At 37.5% G+C, this 17,392-nt stretch overlaps 1 protein-coding gene across 3 annotated transcripts in view; it reads left to right on the top strand.

Annotated features, from left to right (window-relative positions):
* LOC145233512 (dual 3',5'-cyclic-AMP and -GMP phosphodiesterase 11-like) overlaps positions 1-17,392 on the top strand; it is a 55,941-nt gene that overhangs the window by 14,415 nt on the left and 24,134 nt on the right. For 2 of the 3 annotated variants that reach the window (XM_080098256.1, XM_080098255.1), the window contains exons 2-4: positions 13,312-13,555; positions 14,781-14,924; positions 15,302-15,693. In XM_080098256.1, coding sequence (XP_079954382.1) covers positions 13,531-13,555; positions 14,781-14,924; positions 15,302-15,693 — 561 coding nt within the window. In that variant the 5' untranslated portion in view covers positions 13,312-13,530. The remainder of the gene's footprint in view (positions 1-13,311; positions 13,556-14,780; positions 14,925-15,301; positions 15,694-17,392) is intronic. The other variant, XM_080098257.1, reaches the window with a different exon arrangement.

Raw genomic sequence — 17,392 nt, 5'->3', positions numbered from 1 at the left:
AACTCCTAATTCTGCTTTTGAGATGAAAACAATTGTTTTAAAAACAAAACTACCAAAGTAGGCTACCTGTTTATGGGGACACATGATAAATACAACGATTGTTTTCAATAAAATGTATGCATGATTTATGCTGTAATGTTTTGGGAAAAGTAATATTTTAAGATCTTGTCTATAGTATTCCCAAAACCTTTAATTGTGTAAACTATTTCCAGCTCGGTAATTACATAGCTTTTTTGAAGTATTATTTATTATGGCAAATTCACTTAAGCAGGTAAGGCAGGTCTCCTCTAATGTTAAATGTGAGCTTGACTGGAGAAACTAAATTGTGCAACTGGGGAGTAGAGTATTCGCTGTAAGGTAAAATGTCAAGTGTATTTTGACACCACAGGTAAACATTAGAATTGCGTGGTTGCGGTGCAATGTCATAAAAATTAATTGAAATCGATCGTGGAAGCTTATTGGAAAACCGACACCACTTGAAATGTGTGATAACGACGCTAAAAAGGACAAATTTTTGTAGTTTTGCAACTACGGCATTTGAAGCCTGGCAAAATACCATTACTACTAAAACTGCAACTAAAATATTGTCTACTTATTGTAAGTATTGCCACAAAAACAGGAACATAGAATTTCATCAAGTTTCGAATACCTCGCATACAAAGCAGGTTCTTGTACGATTGAATATCATTAAAGGGTCGCGAACTCAGTTTGGGAATTGCCGTTGTAAATCTACTTAGTTCCGTACAAATATTAATTATTTATTTCATCCCGTATACTCCGACCTTTGCCCAATAGGCTAAATCATATTTCCTTTACTGTCCTTAACCAACATTCCGGATTGATCCTGAACCACTAACAAACGGTTTTTAATTACAAATAAAATTCTGCACAACGTTGTAGTTGTCCTAAACTTGCTTTGCGACATCTTGTTTAAACTAAGTTTCTGTTCGAACCTATTTATTGCAAGTACTCTCTTGTTGTGATCTTTTATCTCATGTTACCTGTGTTTCAGTACTTAATATTTCACACAACAAACTGTACCACACGATGCTGTCAACTCCTTCATATAGGCAACAAGTATTGAGATACGCTAAGCTTGCGCTATAAATAGAAATAATACTTAGTCATAATCGTAACCAAAGGATTTCCATTGTTAAACGTTACAAAACAACACTCAGTAAACAATCAAAAAAGAATTCTACCTGACAAACTTTTATTTGGAAAGTGCTTGCTGAATCAACAAAGCGTGCTGGTCAACCTTTGACTCAACACAGGTTACATCTGTCAACGGCATTATATGACCTATTTAACTGCTGCTGATTTACGGTTTACGATGTCGATGAGATTCCATTGCTCAATGTTGTTGAAATTGAATAACTGTTTTAATTTGACCCTCTAAACACGCTCTGGCGTTGAAACCTTTTGTGACCATTCGAGGTAAAAGAAACAAAAAACAAACAGTACAGGAAAGCACTCTTTACAGTGCAAAAAAAACAGTTTTCTCCAAATGTAGTGTCAATCAAACAACAATGCTTTTTTCATGTATTTACTATTATTAGTTGCCTAGTATTGGCGCTAATGCAAATAAAAACGGTTCTAAGCACTCGCTTGCACGTAACATTGTACTTACAGTCACATAAAACGTTTGCCGAGACTAAAGACTAAACAGAACTAGCCACCTTTGTATTGAGGTATTCGATCAAAAATGTCGGTTCAGTTTGGTTCATTTTGACAAACAATAAAAATCACTTCTTGTACTTTGTGATAGTCCAATACACTTTGTCTTATACATCGCAACCCACTCGTACTTCTGCCATACTTTATTGCGCTCTTTTGCCCCTCGGTTGTACATCACCATACATTAGACACGACGTGATAAAGTTAACGAGACGCAGAGCTCTACCCACTCAATCAACATTGTAAAACTTTGCTTCTAATCCACATAAGTCAAGAAACTTTGAACTTAAATAGAAGATTATCTTAAAAACAGATTTGACCGTGTTTTGGATTTACCTATGCTTCTTGAACATAAATGACTTTAAATTTCAAACTTTGGTTTCGTACATTAAAACTTTTTCGTTTACTTGTATTGTGAAATTTCTTACATCCTAAGTCAAGTCGTTTTTCTCAAAATCTACCTTATCATTTCCTGTGCTGTTGCTAAACGAGGTAATCATTAAATATTTAGCACGTTTTTTATTTCTGATACACCTATTCTGAAATATTAAGCTTTAACACTCTTTGCTTCACACAATTTTACAATGTGTGCAGGTCGTAAAGCCGGTTTGTTTGTCTTGCCGGAACCTTGTTCTTTTATTTATTCTCATGCCTTTGCGTCATTCCCTGAAAAAATGTTACTACCTATAGTTAGTTTAGCCACTTCAAACGCACCTTCAAACTGTTGAACAAAACATCGTTTTCATGGGTTCGAATTTCCCATAATCGCCTCAATTCTAAACAATTCCCACAACCCTAAATGCGTAATTATTCCACTCTTGCCGATCGAGCCTTTTTTCTCCGACAACTTAAGCTCCATTGAGTAAAATGAATCACCCTAATTTGTCCTCTTTTTACTCACACATTCTTTATGTGAGATCGCTATTTAAAACTATGTTGCAATCCAATTTAAAAGATTTTAAAAGCGAAAACCGCTACGGGATGAAAAGTTACATTCAAAAGGTTACATTTGTCACACCGTCTAATTTTTATCATTCAAGACTGCACAAACTTTAATTCAACTGTACTGTTAAATCTAAGATCTCACTTTTCTGGCAAAGTACACACGTTCAAAATGATTCCTGGTGAAGCTTGCGTTGTCGGTGGCCCTTGATGGTTTTGTAAATCGACTGACAGACAAAACTATGACAAACGATACCTATTTTCTACGGCAGTAACTGTACCCATAACCTTTGATAACAAACGACCTATGGCGAGTAACGTACAGGTATTACGCATATATTCAATTCTCCGTTCAGCAAACACAAAATGATGCTCGTAAAACGACGCAACGGACGGAGCGTGAAGCTTGTAAGATTAATGACCCATATTACTAGTTTGCGGAACGGCGCCTTGCTTTCTTGTTCTCGGTCGTTAATTTTTTTTGCCCATACAATCGTAAAGACCAAAGAGACGGTAGTTTGTAAAAACAGTGATACTCATTGGCCAATTACCTCAATAAAACCTCCTCTTCATGCGCCTATTCTGAGCTAACATACTTCTTTGTAATTGCTCAAGGATATTGGACAAGATATGTAGCTAGATTAAAAAAAACAATTTCTACTTTGTTCACTAACAGCGGATGTCTTTGTTTACACTTTTGCTATACCTTGGTTGGGTCAGATCGTTTCGCGTCCAACGCGCGCCCTAAATAAAATGACTTTGGCCATTTAATTGAGACGTCTGCAGTAACTAAAGCATTTAATCAATACTGCGTCTATCGCTTTGCGATGACATTTAATGAGGTCCCTTGTCTTGGCATCCAATCAGCAGTTGAAAACTCTACGCACCAGACGTCCGGAAAAATCCCTTGACAATAAGATACGTCCAATGGGGTACGCTAATTTTAATTTAAGATGTCGCAAACCTTTTCGAAGTTGCAGGTTAAAAAAATGAGTATGGCGTGTCATTAATTTTCTCGATCTTTTTTTCTTGTTTTTATATTTTACCTTTTTCAATATTTTGTACCCTCCCTGCAATGTTAAATAGACAACAAAAGTAGAATTAAAGATCGAAGTGTATTTGTAAATGTCGGTAACTTGCATAGAAATTGTCGTATAATTTTTTTTCCTTCGTTACAGTTTGGTAAGAAGAGCACTGTACTTCAATTTAAAACTTATTAGGTACAAATCATTTGCTGGCCCTATTTTATCTAGTACACTCGACAGGCTGTATTTAAGTTAAAGCAAAACCTACACGAGTCTTGCAAGCAGTAAATCAATGCACTGATCCCATTAACAGGGCTTGATGTGAGACATCAGATCGACCTATGCGACTTTATGCGTCTATTTGGTTCGGAATGAAACTGCTAAAAAAACAGTCTGCAACAAAATACGCTTTTTCGAGTTTACATTATATACGATTTTACTTTTGATTGTTAGGACGATTATACTCCTGTGCGGGCTCGTGTGCATTTTTAGTATACAGCCTCAATTACATTTAACTGCAACTACCAGCGAAAACTACAAACCTGGCTGGTGAATACTAACTACTGTCAAGTTTATATTGCTGAAATTGTTTGTACGTTAATCGTTTACTTATTGCTGGCTTATTAGCTTGCTGCGTATTTTAGCATTGACTCTACGCGGCAATGGCTTTGCAAGACGTGTGTATGACAATCTTTTTCGTCAATTTGTAAAAAATACATATCTATAAAGCTTGGTTTTGTACGCTGAAAGTAGATTTGCTTTGCACGAACGGATTTATACTTTTATAGGTAAAGCAACTAGAAGCGGCATATCTGGTCTTTATCTAAAACAAAAACTAAACTCCTACAACGGTTTTTTAACACTCCTTTATCTTTTCATCGCAATCCATAACCTCATTGATCAGCATGTGCATCCTACATACTTTGTATCAGTCAATTCACATGATATCTTTCCTTTTCAGCTTACCAAGTATGTTGCTGTTATTCATTCTTTGTTTACGAACTCCCTTCTTTACACATAAAACGCTTTACACCTTTGCTGACGTCAGTTTGTGACTTCCCCCAGCAACTGTCATCGTCACATTGACAGTTAAGTGTTGATCTGTCTGTTATGACCGTGGAGTTGAATATGCCCAAGATATGTCCATATCATGTCCTATTTGAGCAAAAACTGACTCAAGTTTTAACACCAATGCCTTAATTGTAGCCTGAATGCATTTTTGATCTTTAGAACATAATATTTTTATTTTCAGTACAGGAAGATTCACTGAAAATAACCAAATTTTTAGTGTTGTGACCTTTTACATTTATATCATAACTGCTCAAATAGGAGGCAGCGGTCTGCTTTCATAACTTTGGGGCATAAGATGTGGACCTTAAAAGTGTTTTGATTATGGCTTATTTACGATGTTGTGTTTGTGTATATTTATGTAAAAATGTTTAATAATTGCCATATAGCTGCAGTTTTTTGAAACCGGAAATAAAAATAGGTACACTATTCACGGTTTTGAATAATCTGAGCAAAAAAATCTGAGCCAATATATTTGTGTAGAGCATAACTACGTTTCGACAAGTATACTATTCCTGACGATGACAATAGTACTTGTCGAAACGTAGCTATGCTCTACACAAATATATTGGCTCTGATTTTTTTGCTCGGAAATAAAAATGTACCAAAGACCTGGGAAACGGCTGCAAAAAACATCGGCTGCAAAATTTCTAAGATCTATAGGCAGATTTTAAAAAAGTGACAAGAAAATGGTTATTCATTCCACTACAATTGACTATAAGGGAGATTGTTTGTGTTTACTGACGTAATTTAGTGCCATTAGGATCATTACCACACGAGGTAATCCTGCAAAACTACGTTAAAAGTATATTGTTCATGTCGTTGTGCCAATAGTCCTATATTTAAGGAGTAAATTAAAGTTTAATAGGTAGTTTAACCTCTTGTTTCGCTGATGTAAATATTCAGGTTTAACAAGTTATTCATCATACACTGCAATTCTCCCCGTTATGGTTAGCTACGACATGTTGCATTGAATTACTGACAGGAGTGTCCGAAGCTTCGGTAATACTAACTTTTGTACTTCATAAATGACAAAACATCTTTAATAGCCCTGTTCATAATGTTATTTTTTGAATTAGATAAGTGTTGGAGCCTAAATTCTGTGAGAAACATATTACAAGGTGCATGCGAGTTATTATTGTTGTACTGATTAAACAAAAAATCAACTTGTTTCTTTTTTATAATTTTTAAAACCTTGTTTCAGTTGGAATGTCTGAAAATGACCGTTGTTCACATAAGATATGTGTACTGAAAAACTATTATTAAGCGCTGCAGACAGTGCATACTGTTTTGATGTATAAGGTATAATATCGATGCAGCTGCGAAAATGAAACTAGCCGTGTGAGCTAATTTTGCCATCCTACATTTAATGTTCATGACATATTTCAACAGTATTTAAATTATTTTGTTTAGTAGCCTACTTTTACTGTGAACAAAAAAAATTCCGCAAGCTGGCGCTAGGTAACAGCACATGTGCACTTAAATGAACTATTTAATCAGCTCAGACCAGGCATAAAAGACCTAATTACATTTAATCGCGGGGAATGTTTGTTTGCATTTACCACAAAAAACATTATCCATAAAAATACAACTCATGGTCGTCACATTTTTAGACCAAAACTAGTAGTCTGTGCGTACTAGCCCGGTAACCGCTACGTCAATGTTAACAGTTGCTTGTGGATAGGCAATAATGACTTACTGTAATTAAACGACAAACATTGGGCAACAAGAATTTTAAATAATTTTTGCTAATAGCACCACATATGTTAAACAGTTGGTTCTATGAACATTTGTACAAGTTCATGCTTGACGTTATGTCTTCTCCAATTTTCGATTGCTACAGTCCCCTTAAATATTTAAGCGCGCCTTAAAAGGTAGTATAACTTGGCCGGCAGCCAAAACTCATTAGATCTGTTGATCGAAGCACTCAAATCATAAGTGCGCGACAACCAGATAAGATATTTCAACAAAAAATGGTTATAGCTGATCTGTATTAAAAGTGTATCAATAAGTGTAAATAGAGCCTATACAAAACGTCGATTGAGACAAAACTGAACATGAGCGATTTGGATTTACAAAGTTTCGCTTAATACATACTTTATAAACTCACTGAACGAAATATGTTTATTGCAAATGACGGATTAAACTAAAAAAATGCCTTTAAAAAAACTACCTCTTACGCTTTGAAAAGAATTTGTAACGTTTGTGTGTGCGGTTTCGTATTTACCGCCTAAAAAACGATAAAACGTATCTCACTAAAACTCCATTGGACAAATGAAACCTGAAACAAATCGCTATTTACAAAACATCTATGTCTGTATTTGTTGTTGTTATTTAAGTGAAGTTTATTTCGCTTGGTGAAAGAAATCATAGCGACACAATAGGCACTAAAACAATCACCAAGCCGGAAATAGTTGCACAACGTTAAAACGTTATTCCGTATTCATGAGTTGGATCGTTCGGTCAGAACCTGAAAGTAACTCCTCTCAGTAAAGAATTGTTTCCGCTGAGGAGAATGTTGTAATTGTTTGTGAGTTGAGAGATTTGTCACAAAAGGTTGGGAACCACTGAAAAACATTAGCACAATCGTTTAAGTGAACTAGTCTATATACTCACTAAAATCTCAAAGTGCGGTTTGAAAGAGCGCTTTGCTTGCATTCCAGAAAGTCGATAATTGTTCGCTGTACGGCGAGGTCACTGATGGGTACCACAAATTGATCAGATAAGAATATTGATTTTGACGACATAGTTAGTGGAAAGTTCCTGTCCTTGTGGTTGAATAGTGTCCTTGAAAGACAAAGGTCCAAGCACTGTGTGAAGGAAAGCTTGCGATCAGTCAAGGTTTGCGTACATGGACAGTGATTTTCATCCATTTTGTCGTCGGTAAACATTAGTTATATAGTGATAAATTCAAGTTATGTGACATTTCAATTTTCAAATCAGTAAATAGATGTTGCAGTGGTTATAAAATGTTTAGCAGATTGTGACCCTTCAACATTTAAATCATTTTGTTGCATATTTCAATTTTTAATCTTAACATCACAAACAACTGCATATAGCTCGTTACTAAGATTTTACCCTGATGAAGGCGACCTGTATAGGACGTCGAAACGAAATAAAATACAATTGCTAGAAGAGTTCTATAAACTGGACTAAGAGATTGTTTTATAGTACAGACATAGCGGGTGTGAAACAGCTTAGCGCCTAACCACGATCCTTTGATGTGACTAATCTAGTTCAACTCATTTGCATCACGGTCAGCAGTCAACTGCCCCTCTCTGATGTAACTGACCAGTAAGAGAGATTTGCTTATTTATGAAGAATGTTTTATGATTGATTTAGCAAGTATGGATTTGACAGGATAGTGCGAAAAAATGTTGGTGTTTTGGGTAAAAACTATCAACAACAAGTTTTGTTGTACAATCGTGTAGGCTACAAGTCATATGTTGTTAGTTTAGTAAATACATGTAAACTCCTATCCAAGATAAGAATCAGGATTTAGCCGTTGTGCAAATATTTATAATGTTTGTGTATTATTGAGTTAAATTTTGATCGATTTTGAGCAAGTTTGGACTTGCGAAAGCAATGTGAAAACGACGAACAAACATTTGTTGAGCTAATCAAATGTATTTGATGTAAATTTGGTTTCCTTTAATTGTAAAGATTGGTTTTATTAGTTGAAAGTAGTTGTTTGGCAAAGTCTAAGTTTGTGCAAAAAGACCTTGAGGCTTTGCGTTGTCTACGTTGGTCTGGTGCATGAAACAAAATATTGCTAAATCAGCGTTCCACCAACGAAATCACGTCTTATGTTTCAGTCAGCTATTTTTCTTCTAAGCATTCGTTTTGTTGTATATGCGAGGTAATGTTGCTGCACCCGATAGTTTGTTAAATTGGATGTGAGGTTGGCGAACTAACCCTGGTTATAACGCATGAGCCCCGAGTCACCTGCCTAAATGCAGCTTCGTTAAACTTTCCCGCTTAAGTAACTATCCACTAGCCATGTTTAGCCGGGTCGCAGCAATGTTTACAATAACACAAGGCAGGAAGGAGGGACTCGAACTCACAACCTAGTGAGGAAATCAAACGATGTAAGTCCACTTTGCAGGCGCCTGAAAAACCAGTAAAGTAGTTTTGGACAGTATGCTATTATATGTACTGCTCTTGTCTGCGCATTAAGGTACAGTTTAACCAGTCAATAACACTTCTACACAGGTCTGCTGTACTGTCAAATGCCCTGATTCAGTTAACTATCTCTCTATATACCGTTATTATTCATGCTTTCTTGATTTCTGATTCTGTTTCACTAGGTTGATACCAAGAGATCAACTATAGGCCCAGAATTGAAATTTGTTACAACAACGTAAAATGCAATATTTGAAAATATTAGCACTTTCGTTAGTTTTTTTGACGTTTTTTCACCGATATCGTGCAAAAATGTCCCTGCAAAGAACAAAGAAAAGTGAAGCAAACGCTTTTGTGTTAAAAAATGCATGTAAACAAGTCCGTGGGTTGGTACAACACGATGTATAAACTGGTCCCACGCTGTGTTGTGTGAATCAATACAAGAAGAAACCTGTACACAAACAGCGGTGTGTCCACCTCGTCTGCCTATGTTGCCATATGACAGCCCTCTTGACTCGTTATGCTCTTTCTCCGCCCAACTCGGGTTAATCATTTATCAACTGTGTATTGTACTGCTGTGATGGTGCACCAGCCCAAGTATTACCGTAAACTGACATCATCTTTACTTACGAGAAGGCTTCATTTGCTCGGTATGTGAAGGGCAGGCTGAGAATGGAATACGTGTGGCAGAACGTTTGGCGAAGGGCGTGCTATGCTTTCTGTCCGTCAATGATAGTTACTCCGTGTTATTTTTACTGCACTTCAAAGTAGGTTAACTGACAGTATCGGTATAGTGACACTGAGGTCCATCAAGGAAAGTATAAATTTGGTCCATAAAATTAATGTAGCATTTAGGTGAGAAAAAGTAAGAAAAGGAAATGTGCAGCCAGATTACGCTAACAAGACGCGTCGCTTGTTAGATACACTTTACCAAAAAACATTAGGATTCCTAATTCCTAATTCCTAATTTGGGAATTGTCTGAAACTTGTTAGAACTGATTAAACTTTGAAACAATTGCAAAACTGTGCAATATTACATCAACAGGTTACCCCTTGGATATACACGCCGTCATCAATCAAAGTTACCATAAATCTTTGCAGACAACTAAACCACAGCTTGTTGCAAATTCGCATGCCTCACCTCTTAGAAGGAATGTGAACTAGTGCTTTGTACTCGTGTTTACGATGCAACACATAAGTTCCGCAGTATTGCGTTACTTTGTGAGCGTGACATGGAACTGCGTTGCGGTCTCGCGGGTATAAAGCCTTTGCTGTCGTGCGATGATTGAGATTTTAAGAGCGCAGTATGAGGTTGTTGGCTTGGTCCGAGAACGTGAAATTTTGAGAACAACTATGTAAAGGTCGTAGGCATATAGCAAATAGGTTGTTTGTTGAGTCCTTAGCTCTGCCTACACAAGAACAACATATTTCTGAGATATAATTTGAACGTTAGTTTTGGTGCTGTTTACGAGTTACGAGTAGTTAGGTTTTGGTGTAGTTTGCGATTTAAAGGTTATATCAGTGTTTATTAGGGCTTTTGCAAGAATGTGTAGGTGAAGCTCAAATCTATTGTTTCTCTTAAATGTTTATCCATAGCATCTCATGTGGTAATGGTAAGCAGTTCATTTTAACGTTGGCAAGATCTTATTTCGGTTTTAGCCTTGGTGCTCGGCATTCAACAGCGCCCATCAACACATCGTTTTCATCGGTGCAATTTTCGCAATGAAGATTGACGATTTGCAAACATTGCTGAGGCAAGTTTAAGCCTCCGAGGCGCCGAAAAACCCCAACGCAATCGCTTGCTACGTTCAGTTAAGTGGAAACTTCGCTAGCAACTTCTCAGGGTTAGATAAGTTTGGTTTGACAACAAGACCGTCCTTCAAGAGACGTCAAATTCCGTCCAATTGTTCTCTCGTGTGTACAGATTATTTTAAATATTCTTAGGCTTTAGATCATGGTGTATTTATCTTGCTATTGGTGAAAAATGCGTAGTAAAATCACAGTACTAATGCAACAAGTAAATTGGGAGAGGGTTTTTCAGTCAATTTTATGCAACTGACCAAAGCGCGACTTCGCAAATATTAAATGCTTCCTCATTGCGCTTGTTACAAACATAATCATTCAGTGGAGGCATATTCTACACGTTGAGATAACTTGCCTGTCGACTAAGGCTCACCCACTAAACTGGCAATATTACTTCAATACAGTGAAGGGAACTTACATAATACAGATTGGAATTGTTTACGCCCAGTGACTCCGGAAGTTATGTAACTGTTTCTTCATCCAAACTCTTCCAGAACATGACGTCATAATTCAACTGCAGGCGTTGTGTGACATCACACGTCGTGGTATGGATTAGAACGCCATTGGTCTTGCCTAGCAGGTGTGGTCATCGATTGGTCTACGTCACCAGTTGATCACTGATTACGCAGAGTCCTCCCGCCTTAATGGATAGATTTTAATTGTGGACCATGTAACGCACGTGTTGCGTTTTCGCTGGCAAGTGCACGATTGGTTGTTGTTCTGTTTGCTCAGCAACTGTGGTCCTGGAGAGAAGCGAAAAAACAGCGCAATGCAGTCATGATTGTTAGTTTTGCCTTTGGTTCGGCGTGATTTGTTGCTTAGCGAAAAGAGAAAGTTGTTGATAATACTTGTTTGCAAGATTAAGACGTTTTGAATGCAAGGTGAAAATGTCTTCCTTGTGGTTGCTCAAAGCAGATTTGTTGGAGTTTTCATTTCGTTTCTTACATTTAATAAAATTTGCTCCCAGCGCAAAACACACCGTTTCTCGTTGAAATGTCACAACGTTACAGTAACTCTCTAGTCGTTTGTATGTGAGACGAATTTATTTGTGTAAAAACAGCTAAATATACCGACTCAAAGGGACTCGCTGCACGAGTTGCTTCACAATGTATTTTTCTGAGTTATATTGCTTTGTGGTAAACACAGCTTTATTCTCAGCTGTTTGAAAGGGCGAAGTTGTAAGCCCGGTGCCAGTGCAATTGAGCTATAACCGACGCTGTGTGGATTATACCATGCCACCGGCGACTTATAAACCGCACTTAACAAGAGATTATACCGCTAATCACTTATACGTCTGCAGCGGGTACATAAAGTAAAGGGCATTGCAACCGCACTATACACACAAACTAGTTGAAAGGGTGCAGTGGTTTTGCTTTGTGTTCTATAACTGAATTTTTTGTTGTTGAACGAAATATCATATGAGTCTTACGTTAGTCAAAAACCACCTCAAGCTGTTTGTGGGGGATTTTGCTACTGTTTTTTTCGCAGAGACACGTGCAATATCATTCCTGATAGACAAGACGACACAGTTGTTCCGTACATGGAATAGTGTATATTGAGTTCAGCTGTCGATGGCTATGAGTAGAAACCTTATTCTACTATTTTTGCGTCCGAAATAAACTGTTTTTGTCTTGCTTTCAGAAAAACTAACAGATCTTTTAAACTAACCGAAAATGGAAAATAATTTTTCCCAGTAACGTAATCAGTCAATCAATACACACGGAATATATGTATATTTCGTCTCAACTGGCACCTTCAGTTCCTTATTTAAATAGAACCGTCTCTCACAGTTATTTAAAACTATTTTGCCCTATTGTTGAAAAGGTATTTGACAGCCGTTACATTTTTTGGTGTGTGGTTTTACAGTCTAAATTTCAAGTGTCCTTACAGTTAGAACGGCATCTACTGTAAATACAGAGCGCTAACAAGTCTGGGAGCATATCTCAATTCGCAACACTTGACTGACGTTTGTTTAACGACAGTTGATACAAAATTCCGACCGAGATAGCGCGTCTATGCGATGTTACGTCACAAGGTTTACAGTCTTCTCAAATGATAAATTGCGAAGGCACCGATGAACGACTAAATGTTTTAATGTTTTTAAACTTGCGGCTTAGCCTTTAATTGTTATTTATGCATTCGAGTTGAAATTTTGGTTTTGCTGTCGTGACTTTGATAAAATAATTATTGTGAGACTTTTACGTTGTATGTGTTTTCTATATATTACTTTGTTAACAAAAGAACTGTGGAGTAGGGTTGGCTCGATTCCTAATTTTCAATCCGATACCAGTACCCGATATTTTTGACAACAAGTATCACGATGTGATACCCGATACTTCAGTGAGTACATTTAAAAAAGCATTGTTCAAAAACTACAGGAGTAGGTTTACTCGTTTTTAAGGTATCGGCCGATACTTCCGAAGAGTACCGATACTGCATATAGCATTGGGTATCGACGCCGATACAGTGTTATCGGGCCAACCCTACTGTAGAGCTTGCTTACTTTACTTAATGGATGGTATACGTATTTTTATGGGCCACAGTTGGGTGATTTTGCAAAACAAAACTTCTGATTTGAACATGTAACTTATTGCCTTAAATGAACGACAAAGATAGCTAATCGCCGCCAGGTGTTGACTTTCTAATTAAACAACCGTACATGTATTTCTTGCAGGGCAACCCTTCCGTGCAGGCAGTCGTTTAATTGAAATCGATACAACAGTGTACCTGTATGAAAAAATCGTAACTTTGCTGCTAGCATTTTGCCTTCCACTCTGCCATGTTGATCTGCAAAAGCATTGACGCTGTAAACTGATCTGACGCTGAGGAAAAAAACTGATTTCTAACTGGACAAGTCGCCAGATTCCCCCTGGACTTCGTCTTTGCCGTCAACATGGTTCTTGATGAACACCAGATTGGTAAGTGTTACAGTTACAGGATGATCAAATCAGTGGTTTGAATTAGGTAGCGACACAGTGGCTTTGGAATAATGAATCAATCCGATGGTCAATGACTTGTTTTATGAATTTGATGTGCAACATTTTGTTTGACAAAAGTCATAGTAATAATTTTACATTGCCTCCCTTATTATTGCTTCAACTTCTCTTTTCTTCAAGCATAATTATGCTGTTGAGTTGTATTGTGTCAAATTGCTTTTGCTAATGATTACAAATCTTTGATGTCTTGAAGAATGGTCGCACACTACAGTGCCTCATAGATCTTTAATTTTGCAAGGCAATCTTTCGTTTAAATTGAATTCGATTTTAAACGATTTCCGCGCCGAGGAAAAAAATCTTCCCAATGGTTGGAATAGGAAAAATCTACACTGGCGGCTGCTGCTGCATTGCGTGGTGACAGATGTTTTTCACTGCAATTTGTCGTAGAGATTTGTGACAAATATAATACACCTGTCAATTAACAGCAAATTCGCTTTCACTGCACAATGATTCAAAATGTCGTTTTCTTGTTTTCAACTATAAAACAGGTGCTGTTCAATAGGATATAGCCAGATGGTGCTTCAATTTTGGGAATAAACGATTAAGGTATTATAAAAGAGCAGAGGGCAGGAACTTGGCCGAATGGTCCGGCGCACCTGACCCATATGTAGGCGAAAAGAAAAAAAGCCTGATCGGGTTTCGTCCCTGGGAGCGTCGTGGATTCGAACCCCGTGAAAAAAATAAAAGAGAAAATTTCTTAATATTTTAAACGTTAAAATATGTAGATATATTCGGCGCGACAAGACTGTAATAAAACTGTTTCATGGTTGTATGATTTGCGTTAATCTTAAACATTAGTATTTCCTACATACCACATTGTGTGTATTTTTTTGAAATTTCTGGGTGGTTATGATGGGGCAAATCCAGTTGCAAAGAATAACAACAATTTTTAGTCTGCCATGACACTAACGCCTATTAGTTCGCTAGTCCAAAATATCTCTATATTATCCCAATTACATAGCACCATATATAACTTCAATGAGGTAAATGGGATGTTTTACTGCTTCCAGTAAACGTTCCACAGCATCGACAATCGAATTTCCTCTTTTTCCAATCAAAAAGGGGTAAAACTTTTTAATTAAAAATCTCTAGTCAAACGTAACGACTTATCTGTAAATCTACAAAATTGCTATCATTATTATAACAGAGGCCTGGTTGGATGACCATCCCGACTTTACATTTGACTATTTCCTTCGGAAAGCGACTCAATCAATGATCAACACATGGCTGGCTGACAGAGTTATACGAATCGCCGCAGATGAACGCAAAATATCGGATGCTTTTACCACAGGTATACTTTTAAGTTCTACTTTGTTGGGGAATTGCTCAGTTCCATTGCATGTTAAATTGGTCAACGTCAATCCGGAAAATGAAGAACTAATAGTATCTGTGGTTCGGGTCGTTTTATTGATTTTACTTGTGTGGAGACAATAGGTTTGTTCTTCCTTTGACGGGTTGCAATTGACTTTCTTCGATAGTAGACGAACATTACTTTAATGACAGAAATGACAGAGAACATTCCATCCAATACAATTTATATGAATAATATTTAAATCACAAAACGTATGTTACAAATTAACCTCCAGTTGAAAATTACGTAACTGACTCTAACTAACACAGAACTGAACTGTAGGTGGCCCAGTATATCTAATTTACTTCAACTTGCAGGGGACGACCGCCCTCCAAGTTCTGCGAGTGAAGCTAGCGCCGGACGAAAAACTCCAATTCGAAAGATCAGTCACGAAGATATCAATCCCAACTATCTCCCATTAAAGCCTATGGTGTCTACTAATGAACAAGGGTCCCTAAGTTTTTACGCCCCTGAAAATCAGTCACCTCCCACACCACGACGCAACAACAACTTGGGGAGAAAACTAAAAGCGCGCCGAATCTCGCACTGGCATAACCCGCCGCAAATCAAAAATGGCACCGACGTCGAGGTGGAAGAGGGTGATGGTAACAGCACGGCGGTGATTGACGAACGAGATATGATTATGGAATTGGTAATGGACATTGCCATGGACCTTGATGTGACATCTGTCAGCCATCGGATCTTGCAGGTAAGATACAATACACATTCCCAAAATTGATTATTAAATGCACTGGCTTTGTAATCTTTTAAATGACCTAGATACGATAATGTCTAATCTGTAAATTTAAAATGGTTTGGCCACTGTGAGCCAGTTTCATTTGTGCTGTATGCCCAGTTGTGGCATCGCACAGACTGGGTGATGTATGGGGTTGTACCCTGTTGCTCACCACAAACTGGAGTGCCGTTTGATGGCTACACTAGCCAATGCGGCCGATCTCTCGTCACCAGCTGCACTGATGAGACCTTATAGATCGAAACAGTGTGCACTGTCTGCAGCTTAAAATGGTTTAATTTATGAAAACATTTTTGGATAGTTACATTACAATGTTTGCTAAGTCAGTGGCAAAGATGCAGCAAATTTATCCAACAACAGCATCCATATATTTGTATAACTGTTTCAAAGCACATCTCCTTAAAATGGGGGTATGTGTAGCATTTCATATCGTTGCCAAGGCTTGCAACTCATACAAACTTTGCTGAACCGTTTCTTAGCATCGAATGTTCATTGCTATGGCCCATTAAGTCACTGTGTGCCTTAACGGTGTCCTACTTAGGTCAACACTTGCATGATAAGTCACCACTGAGTATATCCGTCAATATTGTCTCAAGTTTAATTTCAAAGTATAAAACTAACTCTGAGTGACACAAGCCCTTTGTATATCATTGGCACTATAATGGTTATGCTTTTCTTCTCTCGAATATTTTACAATTTTTTTATCTACCACAATGACGGCATTTACGTGTTGAATTACGGTAATTTGACGCAGTTGAGATTTAGCGATGATGAAAAATGAGAAGAGAGATTTGGATTTTGGTTACACATATGCACGGTACACACAAAAGTGGGCACGAATTGTTTCGATGCCATTTGAAATCTTAAAGTGAGTTTCTTCTACAGTTTCGGATATTTTTTAAAGGTTTTTTGCCCAACATTTACTGTTTTTGTCCATATTGTATGTTCCGGAAAGAAATAGGCGCAGCATTCAAAATCTGAAAATATGGAAACATTTTTTGCTCAAAACATAAATGTAATTTTATGAGTATTGCACTACGGTTAACGATTGCCAATTTATAAATTATCTGTAGGTAGGCACGTTCTAATTCGTTTTTATGAATGCTGAATACAGCAAATACAAATTAGCTTTTAAAGTTTCAAATACTATGGTTTGTTTCCACCCGATCTGAGGTTTCGATGCGTTACTAGGTAATATACTTACAACGTGATTACTGTTTGGATAAAATATAAGTTTTTCAGTCCGAAGCATTCGAAACAACACACAGGATAAACAAAATTCCCACAGGAACCCCCAAATATCCAAGAACCACTCAGATATACGTGTTTTATTACGGATCTGGTGAAAGTTCCACAAAACCATCACGAAATTCCGAATCTCAAACGTCGCATTTTTTGCGCGCTCGCATAAATTCCGTACGCCCTGCGGTAGAACGCAACGATTTCCACTCCAAAGTTCCAGCTGCGTCCGGCCAAATCTCCTTGTTGCTGACACGCCAAATGATCATTACCAGCTAGCTCGCGGCGGCACGCTTAACTTATACCTGTTTGGTTTGTTTAGTCTGGCATTGCAGGGCGTGCAGCCTGGTCTCACTGGGCCACGTGGTAGACCTCCAATGTACAACACATGCTATGCTATTTTTACATGACCCTG

This window comes from Phallusia mammillata, chromosome 6 (assembly GCF_965637545.1).
Source record: "Phallusia mammillata chromosome 6, kaPhaMamm4.hap1.1, whole genome shotgun sequence".
Taxonomy (NCBI): domain Eukaryota; kingdom Metazoa; phylum Chordata; class Ascidiacea; order Phlebobranchia; family Ascidiidae; genus Phallusia; species Phallusia mammillata.
This window is presented reverse-complemented; position numbering and strand designations above follow the sequence as displayed.